Source organism: Colletotrichum paranaense, assembly GCF_030867605.1.
Source record: "Colletotrichum paranaense strain IMI 384185 chromosome Unknown Scaffold_1.1, whole genome shotgun sequence".
In the NCBI taxonomy this organism is placed as follows: Eukaryota; Fungi; Ascomycota; class Sordariomycetes; order Glomerellales; family Glomerellaceae; genus Colletotrichum; species Colletotrichum paranaense.
Window position 1 is genome coordinate 441,882 of NW_026848959.1, and position 21,681 is coordinate 463,562.

Genomic DNA, 21,681 nt, shown 5'->3' on the forward strand with positions numbered 1-21,681 from the left:
CAACTCCACGGCCGCGGAGTTGTAATTGACGCCCATCTAGAGTTCCTTGCTTGCAAAGCAAAAGGAGGAGTCCAAGATTGGGACGAATGAATTAAGAAGCGAAACGGACAGGCATTTGTCACCAAAGCACTAGACAAAGGCCAATCGGTGGTTTAATGAAAAGAAATTACGTCAGGGGCAATGTAACACCAACTGGAATGGAAGTCAGCGACGGGATGCTGGGTAGCATGTTCCAGCATCATATACGTAGTAGCTACTGTCCTTGTGACGTCTACGGCAATGAAAATACCAGGTGCTGGGATCCCATCCTCCACGACTGGGTCGAGCTTTCAGATTGCAGAGCGGTCCTCTTGTTCCCGAGGGAGTATTACTTGAGAAGAAAAAAGCTACCTTCGGCCAGTGCTGTGTCAAGGACGCACTTCTTGACGTTCATCCGGTTAATGGAGTTTCCCTCCACAGATCTATTGAGTGGGCGCTGGTACATGGCATCATTGCCATTGTCCCAGACGTGGACATAGATCTCGTCGACAAGACCACTATCCCATTCAGCGATGAGTACAAAACAGAGCTCAAGGACGAAACGGCCCAGATTCTGAAGAATTGGGATACCAAACGGATGAAAGAGTACAAGATCGTTGCTCTTGGTCGAAAGCATGCCATGGCCAGCATGCCCCAGACAATCAACGACGGTCACACTATATTGCGCCTCAACCAGCTCCACAATCGCAAGCTCATCTTCCTTATCTCACATCGCCCAAAAGCTGGATACATGTGGTGAACCTTCTTTTCCTCTGCAACAGTTGCGTCCTGGCGATTAGACCTTTGCTAGGACGCCGCTGACCGATATTGGCCGAATCGCGGAATCCTTACGGCGGTGCGGTACCGCGGCTCCACCGGACCGTACTGCAAGGATGATATTCTCACGTCGTTTGCCGGCAGCGTTTGGGCGGAAAAGACTTCAATCTATGACAGCCTAGCTGGATGGTCTGATGCGGAGTTGGTGCCCAATCACGCGGCGCTGACCATTCTTGCTGCTCGGACTGTAAGCACTGAGATGGAGGTGTTATGGGAAGCTGTTGCTAATGGTTCGGACGAGGGCTAAAACTCCAGAAGCAAGACGAGGAAATTGGGCACCGATGTAGACTAAGACACTACGGCAAAACTTGGGATTGAAGGGAGATTTGGCCCCAGAGCGCTTGCGCTTCGAGTCCATCTTGACGACGGGCCCTAGTTCAAACAAACGTACTGTTGGAAGAAACAAAGAATTTGAAAACCACAGCATTGAATACAATGAACGTACCCTCAAAAGGACCTTGGAAGTATGATTCTTTAACACCCCCTCTCTCTGACATGGATCTGAACCTAAGACCACCTTATCTTCCAACCGGTCCCACCACAACGGATGACTCCATGGCTAGTCGAGCAGATTAATCAAGGTCCCCTCAGACGAACTGTCCTTGGACTGCTGTATCTAGTCAGTGGCGTCGCAGGCTTGACAGTCTGAGGCAGGAAGCATACCTTAAGCTCCACAATCTCTTGCTTCAAACGAGCAATCGTGTCTTCCTGAGTTGCGAGATTCAATTGAAGCCGGGTATTCTCCCTCTCCAAAGTGCGGTAAGATCGGAGCTGAGACGCCTGAAGAGCCTTTCCCAACTCGTGGTAGGCAATGTCGAGGGTGTCGACGATATGGAGGAAGGCAGCGGCGGCGGGGATATTGGTGCTTGCACCCTTGCAGCGACGTCCCTCATCCTCGGTCTCCGCCCGAATCTTTGCCTTGGCCCCAGCCTCCTTCACGCCGGCAGCCTTTGATCTGGCATTCGCCGCAGACATGGCATCTTTGACAGCGGCAATGACGTGTTCGATGTCCTTCGTCGTGATGACAGCCTTTCTTTTGATATTGTGGAGGTTGGTGATGACGGCGGCAAGCGCCTGGATGATCAAGCTGGTCTCCCCGGAGACCATTTGCTGTACTTTAACGTATGACTCAAGCTCCGCAATATAGTGCTGGATGAGGTATCCAGTACGCTGGACATCTGGTAGGCCGTGGCGCTCCGCTGCTCGACCTGAACGCTCCATGGTCGGAGCGACCGGAAGGTCTGCGGTAGAGATGCTTTGAGATTGCATCGTTGCGGCCTGCAACAGATAGTAGTTAGCTTTGAACAACCCAGCTAGGTTCACGAAGGTGACAAACAGATGGAGTTTGATTGTGATGAATTTGGGATGAGCGAACGCGATGAAGAAGGGATTGCAAACCGGTTGGGACTGCTGGCAACAGCGGCGAGAGCGGTTTCGTTGGCTTGGGGGCGATGGAAATGAGATCGAGGATGAAAATGAAGTTGGAGAAGAAGAGAAAGATGGTGGTTGTGAGTTTGGAAGCCAAAGTAGAATTTGACAGGAAATTTCCACTCCTATGCGGCATTCGAGCAAAGTGTTCCTGCCGTCGCTGGAATCTTCTGCGGATGAAAAAGACAGAAAGAGATGGAATCCAAGGTTGGACAGAAGGAAGTGTCTGGTCAGCCCTTTTCCTTGCTGCCTTGTTGGGTATGGTAATGAAGAGTGGATCTACGTCTTTGATGGCGAGAAAACCTCGCGCAGAAGGTGCGAGGGCAGCCACACATGTTGGGGGGCCAATCCAGGCTGTTAGCCTCACCCTCCCATTCAGCGAGGTCACCTGACATGAGGGGGGCCCCTTCTTAACTTGAATAATTACCTGGTATGTAAGGTACGACGATTTAATGACATGGCGTTCCTACCCGCCCAGGCGGGAGCCATTGGACCTTGCAGAACCTCAGAAGGGGAGGTATCCCTCCGCCTCGTCTCGGAACACCATGAGTGACTGGGATGCCTATGCTCTACAGAATTAGCAGTGACGACATGAAGGTGGATTCTGGTGCCTTCGGTCAGTCACATACATTGCAAAAGTTGGAGACCAAGCATTGAGCTGAAAACAGGGAAGTCCGACAGGATGTGATGGAACTTGGCACTTGACATTACAAAATTAAGAGCCTAAGAAAGCAGGTTTGCCCCTCAAAAATAGGAGTGCCCAGGTGACACTAAGAAACCTGGGTGTGCCGTCTGATGAAAGAGTTCTACTCGTCCCCCCGTCCACCTTATCTCAGATCCACGAGACACGAACTTGCCTTTGAACTCTACCACAGTCGGCTGAGCAATCCCTAGGACAGTCGGTGCAATATGGCTTTCAGCTTCCGACGTATCTCATTCACGCCACTTGATTCATGGTTGCATTACGTAATCCTCATGCTCTACAAGCCAGAATTGGTCCCCTCCTTGATGGGCGTCGGCAAGAAAACTGCTATCCTTGGGTTACTCCCAGAGCTCTGAACATCCCTTACTGGTATGCTGATGTGAGGCATCTCATGCCAAGAGCTCTACGTCAATACTGCTGCAACTTGATGACTAATCGCAGTTTTCCGGCTGGGAGTATATCATCCATGGATACCAGGAGAGTCGTGAGATGACTACGGTGTTCCGTATCCACAGACAGTCAGACTGCCTTAGGCACTTTCTGTGAGACAAGTGAGCTTGTGATGGACTTGAGTGATTTGACTTAAGCTATGGCGGCATCTTGATCATCAGTCCAACATGATCAAACTCATAGAGCCTTTCCCAACTGAAGCGCATTGCGCGCCCATTGCGTCGTGTGGTATGCCGGGAGTTCTGCGACGGCGTTGCGTGGGAAGGAGGGGCAGCACTCACAACTGGGTCCGGGGCAGGGAGCACACCAAAGGTGGGGCGAGTACCCTTTTGGGACGTGTCGCGTCCAATGATTGGGACGGGCCCTGGCGTGGTGCTGCATCCACAAACTTTAGTCGAACTGTCATCTTTCTCGCTCCACCACTTTGATTCAACGACGAAGGGATGTGTCCCAACATGGCTTTGCCAAAGCCTAATGTAATCCACTTTGGATCCTTCTATTATCGTGATCTTGGGCTATATCTTGTGGATTGTGAGACACGCCGCCGCCTTCTGATGCCCTTTGATGCTCAACATAATGAGGTAGAAGGGGGGGGGGGGCATTACTTTGCTTTGGTCTGGATGATGAATCTACGATAGATGCTGCAAGAAGTGCCCAGACCAAGCTCTTGTTAACAATCAGCCATTGGCAGCACAGCTGAAAGGTATGTTGAGACACAGCTAGATCAAAAAGGAGTCCTGCTTCTGCGGCTCGTAGCTTTTGTGTGCCACCTGCTCAATGGAAATGCCGTAAGTAGCCGGGAGAAGAGGGAGTCGCGGTCGCGCGTCAAATGAGAGTATATAGCTTCTCAAAGGTCTTACTGCTAGAAGAATCATCTCACATCCAAGGAGAGGATGGTTATCAATCGGGTTCTTGTATCAGCTAGAGTGTCTATATCACGACGGTCGCGGTCGCGATCGCTGGAAAACAGGATCACGGCATTGTCATTGCTAGCAAAAAAAGAAGAAAGGATTTGCTCCTATGTAGCCTCGAACCCGACCTCTTGAGAGATTCTTTTGGTACTAGGGGGCTTCCGGCGCCCGTAATGATGCAGGGGGGCCCAACAACTGCACCATCCAGCTAATAACCTGCCCCCTTTCCCTTGGGCTGTGTCAATTTACCGATCAACTAGGTATACGTACCCCGCTTAATTCGTCAGGTCCGAAAAGTTCCCAAAAAAATGCTTTGATGAAGACTCGAACCCATGCTCTTAAGAGACAATTTGGTACAAGGGGGCTACCGGCGCCGAAAATTCATGCAGAGGGGCCCTACATCTGCACCATCCGACTCTAACCTGCCCCCCTTCCCCTGGGTTGCGAATTTCTCAGTCAACTTGACATAAGTACCCCCACTCCGTCTTCAGGTCGCTGCAGCCTAGGATACTAGTCGACCACGCGACAGTCAAACCATGATGAGATTCGGCGACACGTCCTCCCTGACTGTTTGTTGGTGGAAAGCCAGGGTCCTAATCAAATCTGGTACCAAACACAATGACTTATGCAGCATCTTTGACGATGGATTTGAAGGTTGTTTAGCAACAATTAGCCCATTCACATCGGACATAAGTCATGGAGATGTCAAAAGGCTTTTTTGGGAGTACACAATCAGGGGGAACGTTCAGCTTACGACAGACGTGTTTTACGGCATAATTAACCCCCCAACCAAAGCTATATTTCATATCTCATCAATAGGCCCACAGACAAGAAAGCTTCACCATTTGCGTAGATCTCCTAGGTAATGAACCAAAACCCTCACAACCGGATTGCATGATCCTATCAAGTGATGTCCAACCGTGTCCATCCTCCATATCTAGTGCCATACGCATATGAAACCCGTTCATACTAATTGCCATTACTGGGTGTTCATGCGGAGGAATTTGGCCAACTCGTTATGTTCGTAGGTGCGAAGGCCAAGTCTCTCCTTCTCCCTGTTCACGATGGGCCGGACGATGGCCCAGAGCTGCACCGTCACAAGAGAACTGTTAGGGAAGTATCGTCTTCTTCACTCTCCTGCTCCTCGGCAGTGGTGTCAGGGGACTCATTCTTGTCGACAGTGGCGACGCTGGCAATGGCGTTGTCGACAGGCGAGAGGGTCCGGCCTAGAGGGGACGGAGCGAACAGAAGGTCGGAGTCATCAGGGATGGCGTAGAACAAGCCGACCAACTCGGCCTTGGATGCGATCTAAGCATCTAGGGCCTCGAGCATGGGACTGAATACGGGGTTCTTAGCAGCCTCTTCGTCGGCGGCGTTGGGAGCGCGGGCGAGGAGATAATCTCTGCGAGTGTCGCAGAAGCGGTCAAGGAGGGCCTCGACCTGCGGGCCGTGGGGAGTGAAGACGTCCCATCTGCGGTTCACTCGAAGCTGGCCAAATACAAAGGTCCAGAACTCCTGCTGGCGGTGATTGTTGAGAATGCGAAGGAGGTTGGTGTTTCCCTTCTTGAGCTCGAAGAGATGATTTTTCGCCTCCAGGATGAGGCCATAGAGTCTCTTGGAGATTCTTAGAATGTAGAACTTGATGGCGTTCGGGTTCTTGGGGAGCTTGCGGTTGTTCTCCATCGTCTTTCCCAGCAACACGGCGCATGACATCTCATCGCCTAGAAGGAAGTCGCCGTTATCGAGGAACAGGAGCCCAGGAATCTTGGTAAGAACCTTGTGATTAAGGTTGCGCGCCCCGGGCGTGGTGAGAAGGGTGACTGGAGGCATTTTTCAGACACAAGGGACTCGGACGACACTGTACGGCAAGAAAACATCAGACAAGCATTAATCGCAATATTTGGATGAGGCCGTAGCTTACCGTAGAATATCTGAAGATGGCTATAACCTGAATTTGGGTGCGCTAAGGCTACGATGATTCGCAATGCGAAAAGTCGGATAGCGGGCAACAGTGCAATGCAATAAGTAGATGAGTTGGTGACGCGACTGGTGTTGTGAGTGAGACGCAGATTCAGGGCAGTACGGCGTTGTTGGCGGAAAACGTAAACAACGGGAATTTCACAGTTCGCGTAGAAGGCCTCTGGCTGGATGGTCACGTGGTTTAGATGAAGTTATGTTCACCTCATGCCCTTTGCGTATTCCTGCATCTGCGAGAGACAGATGGAGTGTTGCACCTTTCACATTAAGCTGAAAAGGTAGCGTCATCATTTTCATATAATATAGCTAACATATTGAAGAAAGTCACCAGATAGCCGGACTACTGTAAGTCTTCCACTTTTCTATTACGCAGACAATAACCAAAAAAAAATTCAAATGATGGCAATAGGTCAATGGAAAGCCCCAATCAACCCTCCTCAACGATGAGAGGTTCTCTGTAAAGCGCCTGAGATGTCGACCGCTTACACCTCAAATCTGTCATGAAGCTGGAAGCTAGCTTGAGGCTTGGACTCGGGTGAAAGTGGGCTCACTCTAGATTTCTTCTAAGTAAAACCTGAGGCTATGTATGCCCAGGCTCGCAGCGGTTTGTCTGAACTCACCAGTCTAATTGAACGCAGTATAACAAATAGCCCGTGGTTCTATCATTTTCTGATGGCAAATGATACAAAGCAAACATACTGATGCTCAGTAAGAGGTCCAAAGACACAAATGCCGCTTTCCTTTATTGGAAAGTCTAGTATTCCTGAAACAACAGATGTAAACTTACATTCGTGTTTGTAGCGAGGATTAGAAGATAGAACACAACCACACGTCATGAATAGACAAAGGCTAGCAAAGTTCCTAACAATGAAAATCCTTGTTGACGACTGAAGATAGTTCGCCATGGAAACACTACACGACATCGCCGACTTCTCCAACCGCACATCCATCAAGGCAAGTGATCACCCAACTCGTAAACAATCCCGGATTGGGTACAAAAGTAACAAAAGGCCCAGTACATCCGTTTTAAGGCATGCTCGAAGCTGGAGTCAGAGTTGTTGTCGATATACTGCGTCATGTAAATTCCTCAATACAGCGTAGACGGTATCTTCGACATGCCGAGGTTGCCAAGCCTTTGCGACTCTGTCAAAGAATAACGAGAACGAAGTCAATTGAGGTGGGTCGACCCGACTATTTACGCAGACAAAGATGAAGTTCAGATCGTCATCGCCGGCTATCGGCGACCTGCCGCGTGAGTTCTGTTCTGGGATACATCTTCGGCGACGTCGATTCTTAGACGGCGAGGAGCTAGTTGCCAAGCTGCCAAGGCGGCAAAGACTCAGCTTTCAACGGACATTACTTTATTTATATCTCATCTGCAGACTGTGGGATGCCAAAGCCATCATATCGCAGCCTTGAAGATTACGGAGTTCCGTGGCTGATGGGATAAGAGTTCGTGGAAAGGCTGCGCCAGTCTGCCAGTCAACCCTAAACTCCGAGTCTCCGCAGATCTGTCATACGTCTCACGCGAACTACCTCCACGAGAGCTTCCTGTGTGGGTACAAGCACCTCATAATCATTGTCTATCAGGCCGTCTCACCAGATCCCTCGCATTCGCCAAGACCCAGCCACGCAAAGGCCACATGCAAAGTCATACAATCTCGAAAACATCACAACCCAGGATACATTTCGCCGAAAGGATGGGTCCTCACTGCGGTCCTAAACCTTTCTAGTCTCCCTCGCTACACGAAACGAAACAACGAGAACAAGATTCATTCTCTGAACCGCCACACCCGAAGGAACGAACCGAAACGGCGCAAATCATCCAGCTGGCCTACACTTCTATAAGGGATATGCCTGGCGTCTGTCCCAGTCCAACAAAGAAGAACCCCGTACACGACAGCGGTAAAAGGAAGCTGGACAAGGGGTTGAAAGGGGGGGAATGCAGGCTTTGCAGGAACCCCACAACGGGAAGAAGGCGGATGCGTTGCAAGCTTATTTAGCGCCGAGAAACGCCCAAAGCTTGTTCCACCCGTGAAAGCCATAAAGGGGATGAAGAATGAGGGAGGCATGGAGGGAATGGCCAAGGGAGCATGTGGTACCGGCTTGGCCTTTGCTTGGCGGGTTTACTCTTGCAAAGTTTCTTGACAATATTGACGAAAAGGGGGGACGGAGAGTGAGAGACGGGAAAAAATGCAAGGAAGGCAGCAGTCGGGCGGGAACAAGTCGAGACCGGTTCCTTGAACACGCTGCCACTGCGCGATTCACGGCGCCAATGCCAAATTGTTGATCATGGGTTGCCGAGTGGATGGTTCCTGAGATGCGCTTCCAGGGGGCACCTCGTTTATCATGAAAGAGGTGCGGGGGTGCCGAGGGTCATCCATTCTTCTGCTCTGGAGAGAATGTTGAAACATGAAACCAGGGGGAATTCTACTCGAAATGCACCAAACGAGTCAAGCCATGGACAACTCTTGGGCTAAGGACTTGTTCCTCTTTACTCGACCTGAACGTGCAGGTGAGGCGGGGTAATAACCCGAAAGTCCGTCACAGAGCCTATCTCTAATTTGATAGCAATTCGGTATGCTGACCAACAGAACTCCTCGGATCGGGTCTGGTGACGATTGATTAGGCTCTGAAAAGGCGCGGTTAACACGGCGTTCGATATGGAGAACCTTTTGCAATTTAATGACTCTCGAAACTTGGCGCATCCGCTTGGACATCTTCTGCCCATCGAAGGGGGAATCTTCCACCTGGGTAGGTTGCCACGGGCATATCTACGGGATTAGTGGGTTATGAAGAGCAATGTGCCGAAGTGTGCAAAGACATTCCATTTCCCTTCCGCATGATCCAGTCCGAGCTCCGCCGCGCGTGCGTCTTTCCGCGGCATCTCCCACGACTCCAGGCGAGACACCGCACGCACTCTTGTCCGTCAAGCAAGTCCATCGAGATGGGATGCGCCTACTGACTGATGAGTAAACCACATCAGTCTTCCAATTCTGCAACACCGTTGACGACTCGGCGTATGGCGGGTAGATGGATGACGCCGGAAAATCTTTGGATGGAATGGGGTGGACGGGGTGGACGGTCAAAGGGGACGAATGTAGAAGTGGACGTGACAGATGGACGGAGAAATGTTCGATTCGGGGAACACATGCAAGCCGGATAGAAGGGATTGTCCCAGCTCCAATATGCAGCCCAGCGAGGAAAACGCGGAGAGACCCGCGCACAACCATCATCGTCGAAATAAGCTTTCGTAAGGCCCCGCTAGTCAAATTTGTGGTCTCTCGCGGTTGGGTTCACCCTGCAAGATCTCCAAGGGGGAAGCCGCCCAGCAAGCTTGTACTCAAATATCCGTAACGCAGCTTGGCGTATTAGACCGAAAGTCTGCTCTTCCTTCTGACCCCTTATCCGCGGCTATAGTGCTTCCCAATACGATGATTTCGTTACTCTGCAGTGCCTGCTTCCGAAGCTGAAGGGAGTTGTATGGGCGCGTGTTTGAAAACGGAACTCTGCTCATCTTGGCCCCTTCAAGCCCGTCGACATTTGGCGCGTCGATTTCGAAAGTTGGACTTCAGCTTTCACCATCGAAAGTGTCTTTTTATTTGTTTTAAGGTGTCTGATTGGAATGCTGACTGTCGGCACGGCAAGCGATTGGCTGAGTTTGTTTTGTTGTTCCTGAAGAGGTGCCCAGTCGCGCAAAATTGCCACTTGCCAGGCGATTTTTAACTACCCCAGACGGTTTGTCGATTACAACATGGTGACACAGCTTGGCAGAAACATGGAATGTTGTCAATGATCATGGTATTTCATAATTCATCGTATACATGACGCAGTAGTGTGCTTGCGCCTGACTGTCTGTCTACTTTTCTGTGCCTATTCGTGTGCTGGAGTTGTTCGTGTTGTTATCGTGTTTGACTCGCAGAGCCCGTCCCCTTCTCCCTAACCAATTGTCCGTTCAATATGAGATGAGCCAAACAGGCATTAGACGTGTTCGTTTTTGTGATCAAGATCACATCCGATCCTTGTCCTTGACCGGGTCTTCAAACATCCAGATGTTCGTGCTTTCAGGTCTTGCCTTGCCTTTACTAGATTGCGCGTACTTGTCGATAGGACTTGGGTGAGACTTGTCGGGGCTCCGAATTTCCTTCAGCTCCAACCCAACGACTCTTTCAAGGTCCTTTGCTTTGAAGTCTCCCGTCATCGGTGTCCCGTCCTGTTGCCATGGTGGTGTTTCGTACCATAAGTCGGGATGCACCGTGGAATTCCGCCGACGCTTGTTGAATAATTTGGGGAACCACTGCTTTAGCTTTGCGACTACTCTGTTGAAAAGCTCTTCTGCCAACGGCCTGAATCCTGGGATGGAGAGTGCGATGAGCGTCGCACCGATTTCGGATACTTCAATGGCGAGAAGCGGGCTGTAGATCCATGACTGGTCTGGTTGCCATTGACCGTTGATAACTAAAATGAGACGGGCGATTGAAATAGCGACAACACTATGAGTAGTCAGTGAGTGTACGGTCGAAGGGCCAGCTAGCCACTACTCACAATATTCCGGGCAGCAGAATGCAAGCAAGCTGAATCTTCCTCTTTCTTGTCATTTCCAACATCCATAACATCGCTACGGGTATTCCGAAAAGAACAAAGTCGCAAAGCAATGAAACTGCCGAGTTGATTCCGTAGACAAAACCCCATGGAAGGCATTTATACTGGTTGAATTGTGACTGCCATTCGTAGGGCCATATCGCTGTCACGGGAAGACAGTGGAAGATGATGAGAAGCATCTGTGTGATGTAGCCGGCGATCAGAAATAGTCCGGCTCCCTTAATTGCGAGGAGGAATCGGCTGTGGACGCCGCACACTCGGTAATAAAACGCTAGACCCGAAAACCGGCAAACGAAGAGCGCGCTTGTGTAGATCAGGTGGGCGGTGAAGTCGAGGATCTCTGTCTCTTCCAGAATATCTTGGGTCATGACGAATTGGATGAATTCAAAATGTCGACCAGAGCCGATGTTGATGAGGATGATGCACAGTGGAACGAAGGCTATGAACATTGCCTAGCGCTGTTGTCAGCTCCAATGCTCTCTCCGTGAGACCTGCCCGGCTAGCTTACCATGGATATCACTGCCAATGTGTCATCTATTCCAAAGCTTTTCCGTAGGAAGAATCGTGAAAAGGCGCGACCGTTGACGATTACCAACGTAATGGCGAACATGAAGATTGACGCATCCATCGAAGGCCCGTCTCTGTCTTCCTCCAAGTATGCGAGGCTGATTTCCGGTGGTACACGACCGGCCGCGACGGCCGCGGCGGCCTCTGAGTCGCCCATCATTTTGATGGTGACCGGTGAGATGTTGACAGTCTGGTTGAAGGTGTCATGCGGGAGGGAGAGATGTGCATCCTCGACGATCAGGAACAGGAACGCACAAGTCCTCGGATGATAAAGTGCTTCCCACCCAAAAGCTTTATGTTGCTGCACTTCTCTCTTCGCCTCTTGCTGCGGAATAATGCAACCTTGCATCTTGAGTTGGGATCTGATCGGATGACACAGATTCCCCAACTCTAAATACAGCAAGGATGGGCAACGGTGTGGAAGTTGGTGTGGTGCGCCTGGCCTGGCGAGTGAGGCTGCCAAGAAGGTTGGCGCTTGTGTCTGGACTGAAGAAAAGCTTAGGAAAGCTTAACTTGAGCGTTTTGTAACCAATGTCCGTGCCATCGGCAGTTAGCGGGCCTTTTGCTACAATTGAGCGAAATGGTGATGCGTGATGTCATGTTTCTGGAATGGAAATGGCCGATACGTCGTATTCTCCTTCTTACTCAATGTTGGACCTTCTTGTACGGTGGTATCGAGGTTAATGACATATGGGTAAGGGGAGAAGGCTAATTCGACATGGCAGAGAATGGAGGTGTCACATACAACTTAGGAAACTCCCGTTAGCCGTGGCAGAGCTTCTCAATGGTTGCATTTCGGAAGCGGAAGGCTGAAGCCAATCGGGAGATCACGTACGCGATCTCCTTGGACTTTCCGACAACTGGGGATGACCTTTGAAATAGTCAGATCCCGAGTCTGAGAGGTTGTCACGCTGCAGGGGTCCACCCATCTTCCAGATCAAGTGTTCGTTGCTTCGATTCGAGGGTGTTGTCGAAACGAGATAATCAGTACGTAGTGTGGGAAGCACCGAAGGTTTTTGTTCGGTTTTGCCCATTATGTCTTTTGTTAAGGGCCAATTTGGACGACTTCCGTTGGAGCTTCCAGACGACTCATTGCGGCGGCAGATTCTGACAAGAATGTTTTGGTCCTCTGTGCTCGTGCCACGAGGAACGGCTTTTGGCCGTTGGCACAGCGCAGTGCATGAGCTCCTTCGTTCTCTCGTGGGGTATCGGACGAGTGGAACATTCGTCTCGAACGTCTCAGACGAACAGCAGTAGCGCGATTGAACTGAGTCCAAGCATCACCGAACAGCGAAAACGAAGCCAAAAGACTTTTGCTGCCCATTCCTACTCTCAGAAGATCTAAAGAAGACCGAAGCCGCCGTTCTACATCTCTGGTTCGCGGGCTCCGAGTCGGCCGTCGTCCGGTCTCGTTGGGCAAGAAAAGAACACAGGTGCCAAAACACTGAAGCTGAATAGGGTCGGGCTTCCGAATACGGGAGTCATAGATTTGGGGTGTCAAGGTTGAGTCTGACTCTTGTATTTGTGATCAGTGCACGCTCCCGTGCAATGGAGTTCTGACAGCCTTGATCTCAAGGGAAAGGCCGCCCGGAGTATTCGATCAGCCTCCGTAAACTCCGTGTTAGGCAATCCGGGACTCCTTTTTAGATAGGTCTCGCGAGACTGTCTTCCGTACTCAGATGGAAGGTGAACTTGACGTGGGTCGCTTCCGATGCCATTGCAGTGACTCCCGCCTGGGCGATGCACTTTGTAATCAGACAGCCGGGGCGACAGGCCTGTTTCTGGACAGTTTGTCAAACTCTTCCCAGTGAGATATTTGACCCTTTGAAATTTTGGGACAAACCGTTGCAGACAACTTGTTAGAACGTTTCCTATTCAACAAATGATTAACATCATGTTTCTAAGTGACAGATATCAGGGCACCTGATCTTCCTCATGTCCCTCTTGAACCGTCTAATGAGTCGCTAATGATCTGAAAACGCTCATATATGTCGCTTCGATCCAACAGACCTCCAATCTATTCTCCAGGTCAGTGGTCAGGTGGCACGGTATAGTAGGTAGATTGTGGAGCAAGTTGAGCCAAGGTGGATTTGTAGGGACGCAGCTGGTTGTTGAGGTATTCCAAGCCTTGGCTCCAGTGAAAAGGAGGCAGCTTTTCTGTGCGGTTCCACCTCAGTTGAATCTTCGTTACTAAGTTAAAGGGGAAAGAATGCGGACTTTGTTGATGAACTGCTGGAGGGAAGGTGTGATATATTATCCAGTCACTCAGCTCCTTCCCAGTTAGGGAACAGTGAAGCTGTTGATCCCATCATGAGGGCCCGTGCTTGGGAGTTGTTGTTGCCCTCACTCACTAACTCACTTGCTCGCTCCATACACTACTCCTTACTGCGGTCGTGAAAGACGCAGAAATTCTTTTCTTCTATTTATGAAAGTTCTTTCAGATCGAACTTCACAGCATTCTTTTCGACTCACTTTTCAGGAATACCAAAATATACCAAAATATCTGCGCTGAGGCCACGGGCCTACGTCAACAGCCCAGCACGTTCAAGGTACGGTAGTCTACCTAACACTGTAATTCTTCCACTCATCAAATATCTATCAGATGAACGATCTTGTGTCCCTGCCGCCTGGCATGAAGTCCGAAGACATCCCTATTCCGAGCCAAGAATCCAGTCGCGAGTTCTCTCTGCCGTTCAGGTCTTCTCCAGCTGTAAGTCTACCCCGTCGGGCTCGTCTCAAACAAAATTACTAATACTGCCTTGAAAAGCCGTCCAATCGATCACTCTCCTTGGTCATTGAAAGAACACCGGGCCCCAGAAAAAGCGCCAAGGGCGCTCATATCGATCCAAGCCTTCTTCGAATCCAGAAGTACCTGAAGTATCCTGGCCTCGATATGCTAGACATCATCATCACTGAGCAGAACTAAGGTTTCGTCACTGTCTTCGGCCTCAACCGGGATCGAGTCTTCCCCGGCCCACCAGACCTGCCTATCGAGCCTACCGACATGCCGTCCTGTGTCTGCTACAAAGTTGAACACCTGTTCTCCATCGTCTTTGGAGTTCTTTATGCGAACAAAGACTCAGTCATGGACTGGCGTCAGTATTGGAACAAATTCCAACGGCTCCTTTCCAAAGAGAACCCTTTGTGGAAGACAGAGGTCACTGCCAACAAGATCCGAGACCTTGTTCAGCTGTTTAACAATGCGCGGATGAACTATCTTGAGAATCCATCAGTCTCGAAGCTCCCATGCTTGGCTGATCGCCAGAACTGCCGATTCCTCAATTCAATCGATCGATGCATTGCGTTCAAGGCAGACAAGTTCTCTACTACTGACATGCTGCAATTTGAGGCGAATGATCGATGGATGAATAGCTATCGGGTTAGAAGATATCAACGTCATCAGGATGTCGGGCCCGTTCACCCAGCACCTGCCCCTCCGGCTCTGATGGCTCCTACGATTTCAATGATAAACCCAGAAGCTATCATTGCTTTGATGGCCACAGGTCAATCAAAGACAAAGACTTGGCACTAGTTACATCTTGCCTGTTTCTTACACTGGACACTGCTACGTCCATCACTCTAGTTACTATTATTAATGAATGAACTATACCTCCAGGCATGAAGGAAAGGTGATTTGGTCTCACCATAGGAGACAATTGCGACATTCATCTTCTTTAACTTCCTCCAGCGACCTTGTCTGTGTCTCTCATATAACCTGAACTCCTTCGCAAATTCTGCACCGGGCTCCAGCTTGAGAGGTCAAGGTCAGCAACAACAGATAGGTTGATCTCATCGAAAGGTATGCCCGCGGCCAGCAGGATTGCCTTGCCAACAAGGCGAACCCGAAGTTTCAGCAGCTGCCTGATCACCAGAATTCCCGCCTTCTCAGGGCATTTGACCAATGAACCGCGTCTCATGAGCTGGATGCTTCGGCTTTCCCCAAACATTTGTGAGTTGATGCCAAGAGTCATCTGGCTAAAATGCATCTGATCAGGACTACCACGGGATAGGCGTGGACAGCTGCACAAGAGGCTTGGATGCGTGAGAACATCTCTGTTGGTAGGTACTAGATGGTGGAAATAGAGGTCTGTAGATTGGGTGCGATATCATGCGATGGTCTTAGGATCAGAAGGGTTATTAGAACAGGTCTTGACTCTTTGCCTCTTAGAAACTTTACACTTGCGTCGTCTCTGAGAAACGTTTTAGAAGGATGCCATCCTAACGACAAATAATGAGATTTGTTTCTGTGCATTGTACACAATGATCATATGAGTCTCTCTCTTACCTTGGTCTTTTGATTGAATTATCAGCGGTAACAGCAAGCCGTCAGTGTAAAAGATGAAGTTCTCATGATTATGATCAGCAATCCAGGATGAGAGGGATTTCCCCGCCCAGGGTTTGATTGATTCAAGATTAGAGGAAGGAATAGAGGTGCCTCTTTCTTTTTGATCTACCTCAGTCGTGATGAATCTAGGTAAAGTGCTGAAGCACCGAAGACACACACTCCCTTCACATGAATTCCCCTTTCTGTGCTTGCTATGTGCAAGTTTGTATCTTGGCAATCGAAGGTGCCTCATATTTTGCCTGCATGCTCAAAGAAAACCTCTGACTGCCTCGAAGATAAATAGACCGCCATTGGCTCCTTCCTCTCTCAAAAGCAAAGACGTTATCGTGAAAGCCTCCCCTGATCTCTTCTCATTTGCGCTTCTTACCCTGGCGCGCAAGATAGCCATTGATGCTGGCCATCGTATTAGCCCGGTAGCGCTCTCTGTTTCTTCTGTCCTCCACATTGTTCATGGCCGTTTCGTAGGCCGCACGCTCCTCAGGAGTGGCCTGAATGGCTCTCTCAATGCGAGCCTTATGCTCCTTGTTCTTCATCACCTGAGCCTCCTTCGCCTTCTGCAGGCGCTCCTTCTCCTCTTTTTCAGCCTGGTCCTGTTCTTTCAGGCGCTTCGTCTCCTCGAGCTGGGCTCGGCGCTGCTCCTGGATCAGGCTATGAAGTTTATAGACCTCCTTCGCCTTATCCGCCTCATCAGCGACAGAGTAGTCACCCGGGGATAAACCCTGGGCGGCGGCAGGAGCAGCCGAAGAGGTAGCAGAAGCAGCAGGAATGGAGCTGTTAGTGGTAGGCCCACCAGAAGGGCCCGACTTGTTGTTCTCCTCGGGATCCATCCCGTGGGCGGCGGCGAGGTCGGCGGCGGTCGCGTTGGGAGACATGCTGTCGCGAGTTTGTCTGATGTCTTCACATCAAAGTTAGCTTAGGATGACTGCAATTGGGATTTCATCTGGCAGGGCTGTCTTACCTGGACTTTGTTGATGAATGGTGTCGAAGTTTGGGATGGACTTGCGGGTCGGTGCTGTCGTGCAAAGTCGAAGGAAGCAGCCTTCACGCAAAAGCTGAGGCGGAGCAAGATGGAGGTGCCTGGATGGAAGTTGTTTCTGCACGGAGAGGTGATTGCGTAGCCGGGATGAAGTCTAGAAGGGATGGTGACGCTTGAGCTTGCGATGCAGGGAGAATAGATCGCGCTCGTGCAAAGGCGGAGAAGTATGAAGAATCTGATGTAGTCAGAATATACAGCAGTGTGAAAGAAAAGAGGCTGACACAAAGGCGAAGATCATAAAAGAGTGCCCGAGGCGTTAAAAGTGCGCTAATAGTAGGGTTCAACCCATCTAGAATATGACTCCTGAATACTTCCAGAGAGATTCTATTCAGAATTGCCCCACTTTGCCTACGCGCATGGAATCTGGGTCAGGTTGGCTTTGGAGGGCACGCCGTCAAGCTGGGAGGTGCCTTCCTTACATGTATGGTACCTTACAGTTGAAGGTGCAGCTCTTTTAGTCTTCCACTTGAGTCTGCGCTTCCGCCAGCGGTACAATATATAGAACTTTCAGTATCATTAGAGAGGATAGTCGGTCAACATGGCGTCAGCGTTCAAGAGGTGCTTCAGGATTCCTAGGCAGATCCTGCGATGACCCTTAGCTGACATGGACGCATCAACTGTCTACAAGGCATATACCAGCTCGAAGTGAGTAATTTGGCTGTCTTTTCCCATCTAATTATATCTTCCTCCGTCTCAAAAATGTTCTCAATCTTTACTTAACAGTGCTAGTCATCTTGGCTAATCATGCCCGCTCCAGTAGCAAAGGTGCTCACGCAAAAGCTTGCAGGGGACTGAGAGTTGAACAGCTTCTTGTGTCAACCCCAAAGAAAATCATTCAGAATATGAGAAACACAGGATGTTTCCCCAAATAAACAGCTTGTGACGAAGTGTGGACCACTCTCTGTGGGCAGCGTTAACTACACTCATATACCTCATGACACAACTCGACTGCCAAGCCAAACGTCAAAGAGCGAGTACAAACCAGGCATCACCCCAATCGCGCAACTGGGACCCGAAGCAACGGAACTATTCAATTCTTTATCATATCTTGCAAAATCCTATGTTTGTCAATCCTCGATGCCAAGCAATCACGTCATCCGTGGTGGTAGACATTTCACAAGGCCTTGCTCACACATTATGAATGGTGGAAATACGTTCACCCCAACAACCAACCGACCAACAATACGTTAGGTAATAGTTTGCATGGCAACATTGCAAAGAGGATCGCCATCCCCAGACCCCCCACAACATGTATCCACAATCTTCTCCGGATTCCGCACTTTGCTTGAATACTTAAGAGTCCGTTTGCCAGAATTAGAGTTGCAAGCAAGCAAACGATGCATCCTCATCCCGCCGGCTTCTTGGGGCAAACTGCAGTATCTTTACGCCAAGACGTTTTCCGAAGTCTTGCCCCCGCGTCTTCGCGCCCAAACTGCAGATGGAGAAAGCGGCTTCCTCGGAACCAGGGCCCGAGACCCGCCAGAATGCTTCTGACCCCCACCAGCCAGACCGGTTCGAGGAAAGACGCATTTCCTCCGCATCCCACCCCCGCACGGATCTGGAGAACTTACCCGAGCGGATGGCGGCCACCACACAGGGTCTCTCGACAACGACATCCGTAGCTGACACCGGTGCGAATCCGGATCACTACCCCGAAGGTGGGAGGCAGGCTCTCATTGTACTCTTCGGGGCTTGGTGCGTTCTGTTCTGTACTTTTGGTTTGGGAAACAGCATTGGCGTCTTTCAAACGTACTATGTGACCGATGCCCTTCGCGAATACAGTTCATCCACCATATCATGGATTACCAGCTTTATGCAATGGACTTTGAACTTCATGCCCATCGTCGTATGTCCAATACTTCTCCGAACCGAATCACTTATGATCCACTGACAACTAACGCAGTGGGGATTTGCCTTTGATAAATGGGGTCCACGGTGGCTTCTCATCTGTGGATCTATAACCTACGTCTTTGGCATAATGATGGTCTCATTGGGATCCGAGTACTTCCACTTCTTCCTCGCCCAAAGCATCGTCTGTCCCATCGGCGCCAGCGCTGTGACGAGCGCGAGCATGTCATGCCTCGTAACATGGTTCCATCGTCGTCGTGCAACTGCTTTCGGCATCATGATGTCTGGGTCCTCTGTCGGTGGCGTCATTTTGCCAATCATGATCCCGCGAATGATTGAGAGTGTCGGGTTCCCGTGGGCGATGCGTGCCGTTGGCTTCATGTTTCTCTCTCTTCTGGCAATCGCGTGCTTCACCGTAAGGTCCCGCCTGGCACCTCAGACGAAGCCGGTGGACATGAAGGAGTACTTCCGGGGCATTCGGGAACCTACAATGATGTCTACTGTCTTCGGTCTATTCTTAGTCTTCTGGGGTCTATTTGTTCCCTACGCCTTTGTTATCTTGCAAGCCAAGGCGCAGGGTATGGACGACGGTTTGGTCATCTACTTGCTTCCCATCATGCATGCCGTAGGGTACGTCCTAAAGCCCCTCTTCAGGGCCTTCACAACTCCAAAGAACCCTCACTGACCTCTCAATCAGCTTAATCGGGCGTGTCATTCCAGGCCTAGTAGCCGACAAAATAGGCCGCTACAACATCATGATCATCCTCGCCACCCTCACCGGCATCGCGTGCCTGGCCCTGTGGATCCCAATCAAGAGCAACGCCGGCATTCTAGTCTTCACAGCGGCCTTTGGCTTCCTCTCGTCAGGGCTGACCTCCATCGGTCCGACGCTGATTGCCCAGATTTCAGATATTCGAGAGATTGGCGCCAGGACTGGCACGGCTTTCGCGTTCCAGTCGTTTGGCGCGCTTACGGGGAGCCCGATTGCGAGTGCGATTGTCGATGCGCGGGGAGGGGATTATTTGGGCCTGCAGCTGTTTTGTGGGTTTTCGATCCTTGCTTCGGCGGGGGTGTTTGCTTCGGCGCGGTACGTTCAGGCTGGTGGGTTTGAGCTTAAGAAGGTTTGATGAGGATGGTTACGTTGTCATTGTTTTGGATAGGGCATCCTTAGGTGGACGCGTGAGGTCATTGAATCATAGACCGTCAGAGAGGCAGGTATATTGACTGATAGACAAGGAGCTTTTGCTACCTATCACACCCATATACTCTAATTAGACCAGTCCAACGCCTGATAGCCGTATTCTCCAACCCTTCCTTTGTCTGATGGTGCCAACATGTAACAGTGACCCTTCCATCTTCCTCCAACGAGATACCGGCATCGAGACGTCTTGGTGTACAAATCAGAAATCAGGGATATTGTGCATCTCCTTGTAGTCATCAAGGTCATTGGCAGTCCACTCCACATTCTCGCCGCCTCGGAGAGCCTCAAGCTCATTGAGGTCATCAAGGATGTGGGCGAACAGCATCTCCTGGCCGGAGATGCTACCGTGCTTCTCGGCAGCCTCCATCTCAGCCATAGCATGAGTCACAGCGCCAGTAATGGTATCGGTCAAAGAGGGGACCAAGGCGGCGGCCGTAGCCTCGGCGTTCTTCTCCATAAGCTTCTTCTTCTCATCCTTGATTTTCTCATACTTGGCTCTGAGGGCCGTGATCTCGGTCTGAGCCATTTGAGCAGCTTTGTTGGCCTGATCGGTCTGCTGAGTGATGGTCTCAATGACCTTGTCCTTGGCGTTGAAACCATCGAGTGCGTCCTGGATTGTCTTGGTCACGGCAGCCCGGAGCTGGTCCGCCGAGGTCTGAAGACCGTTGCTGATCTGATCAATATGCTGGTGGCTGACCTGGAGTGCAGCGAAAGCATCCTGGATTATCAGGTCTGCAGTAGACTGGAGATGGTTCGCCAAGATCTGGAAGGCAGGCGGGACGGTAGGGGCGGACTGGGCAGGGGCGGCTGGAGCAGCAGGAACAGCGGGAAGGGAGCTAGAGGAACCCTTTCGGCCAATTCGATCGACATTGAAGCAATCGAAAAGGTCGAGAAAGGTCTTGTAACGCCCGCCTTTGGGAGTAGCGTGGATGGCGGCGAGTTTGTCAATGGAGAGCTTGCGAGCGTCTCCGATGGCGATCATTACAGCCTGGACGTGGTGATTCTTGACGTCCGGAAACTCGGCCCATCTCTTCTCCTTGAACAGGCTTCGCAGAGCGGGGACCCAGGCCAGGTGGTGATTCTTGTCGATCAGGGCGTTCTTGCCGTTGCTGGCAGCAGCGACGACCTTGAAGTACGCGGCGAGAAGATCAGCACCACGGCGCGCAATGAGCTTAGCCATGTCGGTGGGAGTGTCATTCGCGTAGCCCTGGGTGAGGAGCTTGAGCTGAGGAGTGCCCGGCTGCGCGATGATGGGACCGTTGTCGCCGACTTCGAAGATCAGGCCAGGAATTCGGATGAGGCATTCTGGTCGGCGCAGATGGGAGCTGCCTCGCCATTACCCCTGCCTCCAGAGCCGGAAATAATCAGGCTGCTTCTGAACGACATGATCTACATGGGATTATCACTCGAAGACTGGGCGGAGAGATCTGGGAGAGGGATCAAATTACTCTAGTCTTGAGTCGGGATGGTTGATGCAGACTGATCGGTTCTCGATTGAGTAACGGTTCGAAGAGGGTCGAGTGAAAAGGACGAGAGAAGATTATCCAATAGGGGAAAGGTGCGATGAGTTTTGCGATGTGAGGTGATGCAAAGTCGCGGTGTTGAGGAGGATGGGTGGAGGGGAAGGTGTTGTGGGAAACAAGAAGTGAGGTCAGGAAAGGTTGAATGTTGTGGGAAAATTTGAAAAGTTCGGGAAGCAGGACTGCAGGCGGTGGGAGGAATTATTCAGAGCAGAAGGTGCGTTGACCGCCCAACCTA

The 21,681-nt window shown here is 50.8% G+C and overlaps 8 protein-coding genes across 8 annotated transcripts; 3 read left to right on the top strand and 5 right to left on the bottom strand.

Moving 5' to 3' along the window:
- Positions 1-1,414: 1,414 nt before the first annotated feature.
- CPAR01_00136 (uncharacterized protein) lies at positions 1,415-2,124 on the bottom strand (the record flags this gene model as incomplete). Its single annotated transcript, XM_060484429.1, has 2 exons — positions 1,415-1,465; positions 1,519-2,124. 2 exons carry the CDS (start codon positions 2,122-2,124, stop codon positions 1,415-1,417), a joined length of 657 nt encoding a protein of 218 aa, XP_060355286.1.
- A 3,318-nt stretch (positions 2,125-5,442) lies between these two features.
- CPAR01_00137 (uncharacterized protein) lies at positions 5,443-6,177 on the bottom strand (the record flags this gene model as incomplete). Its single annotated transcript, XM_060484430.1, has 2 exons — positions 5,443-5,643; positions 5,692-6,177. 2 exons carry the CDS (start codon positions 6,175-6,177, stop codon positions 5,443-5,445), a joined length of 687 nt encoding a protein of 228 aa, XP_060355287.1.
- A 4,156-nt stretch (positions 6,178-10,333) lies between these two features.
- On the bottom strand, positions 10,334-11,842 carry CPAR01_00138 (uncharacterized protein; the record flags this gene model as incomplete). The annotated part of the gene is made up of 3 exons (XM_060484431.1): positions 10,334-10,817; positions 10,870-11,378; positions 11,435-11,842. The coding sequence occupies 3 exons, from the start codon at positions 11,840-11,842 to the stop codon at positions 10,334-10,336; spliced, it is 1,401 nt and encodes a 466-aa protein (XP_060355288.1).
- Positions 11,843-14,095: 2,253 nt separating this feature from the next.
- On the top strand, positions 14,096-14,419 carry CPAR01_00139 (uncharacterized protein; the record flags this gene model as incomplete). Its single annotated transcript, XM_060484432.1, has 2 exons — positions 14,096-14,203; positions 14,261-14,419. The coding sequence occupies 2 exons, from the start codon at positions 14,096-14,098 to the stop codon at positions 14,417-14,419; spliced, it is 267 nt and encodes an 88-aa protein (XP_060355289.1).
- Positions 14,420-14,497: 78 nt separating this feature from the next.
- CPAR01_00140 (uncharacterized protein) lies at positions 14,498-15,025 on the top strand (the record flags this gene model as incomplete). The annotated part of the gene is made up of 1 exon (XM_060484433.1): positions 14,498-15,025. The coding sequence occupies one exon, from the start codon at positions 14,498-14,500 to the stop codon at positions 15,023-15,025; it is 528 nt and encodes a 175-aa protein (XP_060355290.1).
- Positions 15,026-16,188: 1,163 nt separating this feature from the next.
- Positions 16,189-16,710, bottom strand: CPAR01_00141 (uncharacterized protein; the record flags this gene model as incomplete). Its single annotated transcript, XM_060484434.1, has 1 exon — positions 16,189-16,710. The coding sequence occupies one exon, from the start codon at positions 16,708-16,710 to the stop codon at positions 16,189-16,191; it is 522 nt and encodes a 173-aa protein (XP_060355291.1).
- Positions 16,711-18,312: 1,602 nt separating this feature from the next.
- On the top strand, positions 18,313-19,849 carry CPAR01_00142 (riboflavin transporter MCH5; the record flags this gene model as incomplete). The annotated part of the gene is made up of 3 exons (XM_060484435.1): positions 18,313-18,720; positions 18,778-19,352; positions 19,420-19,849. The coding sequence occupies 3 exons, from the start codon at positions 18,313-18,315 to the stop codon at positions 19,847-19,849; spliced, it is 1,413 nt and encodes a 470-aa protein (XP_060355292.1).
- Positions 19,850-20,122: 273 nt separating this feature from the next.
- CPAR01_00143 (uncharacterized protein) lies at positions 20,123-21,309 on the bottom strand (the record flags this gene model as incomplete). The annotated part of the gene is made up of 2 exons (XM_060484436.1): positions 20,123-21,192; positions 21,264-21,309. The coding sequence occupies 2 exons, from the start codon at positions 21,307-21,309 to the stop codon at positions 20,123-20,125; spliced, it is 1,116 nt and encodes a 371-aa protein (XP_060355293.1).
- Between the last annotated feature and the right edge of the window lie 372 nt (positions 21,310-21,681).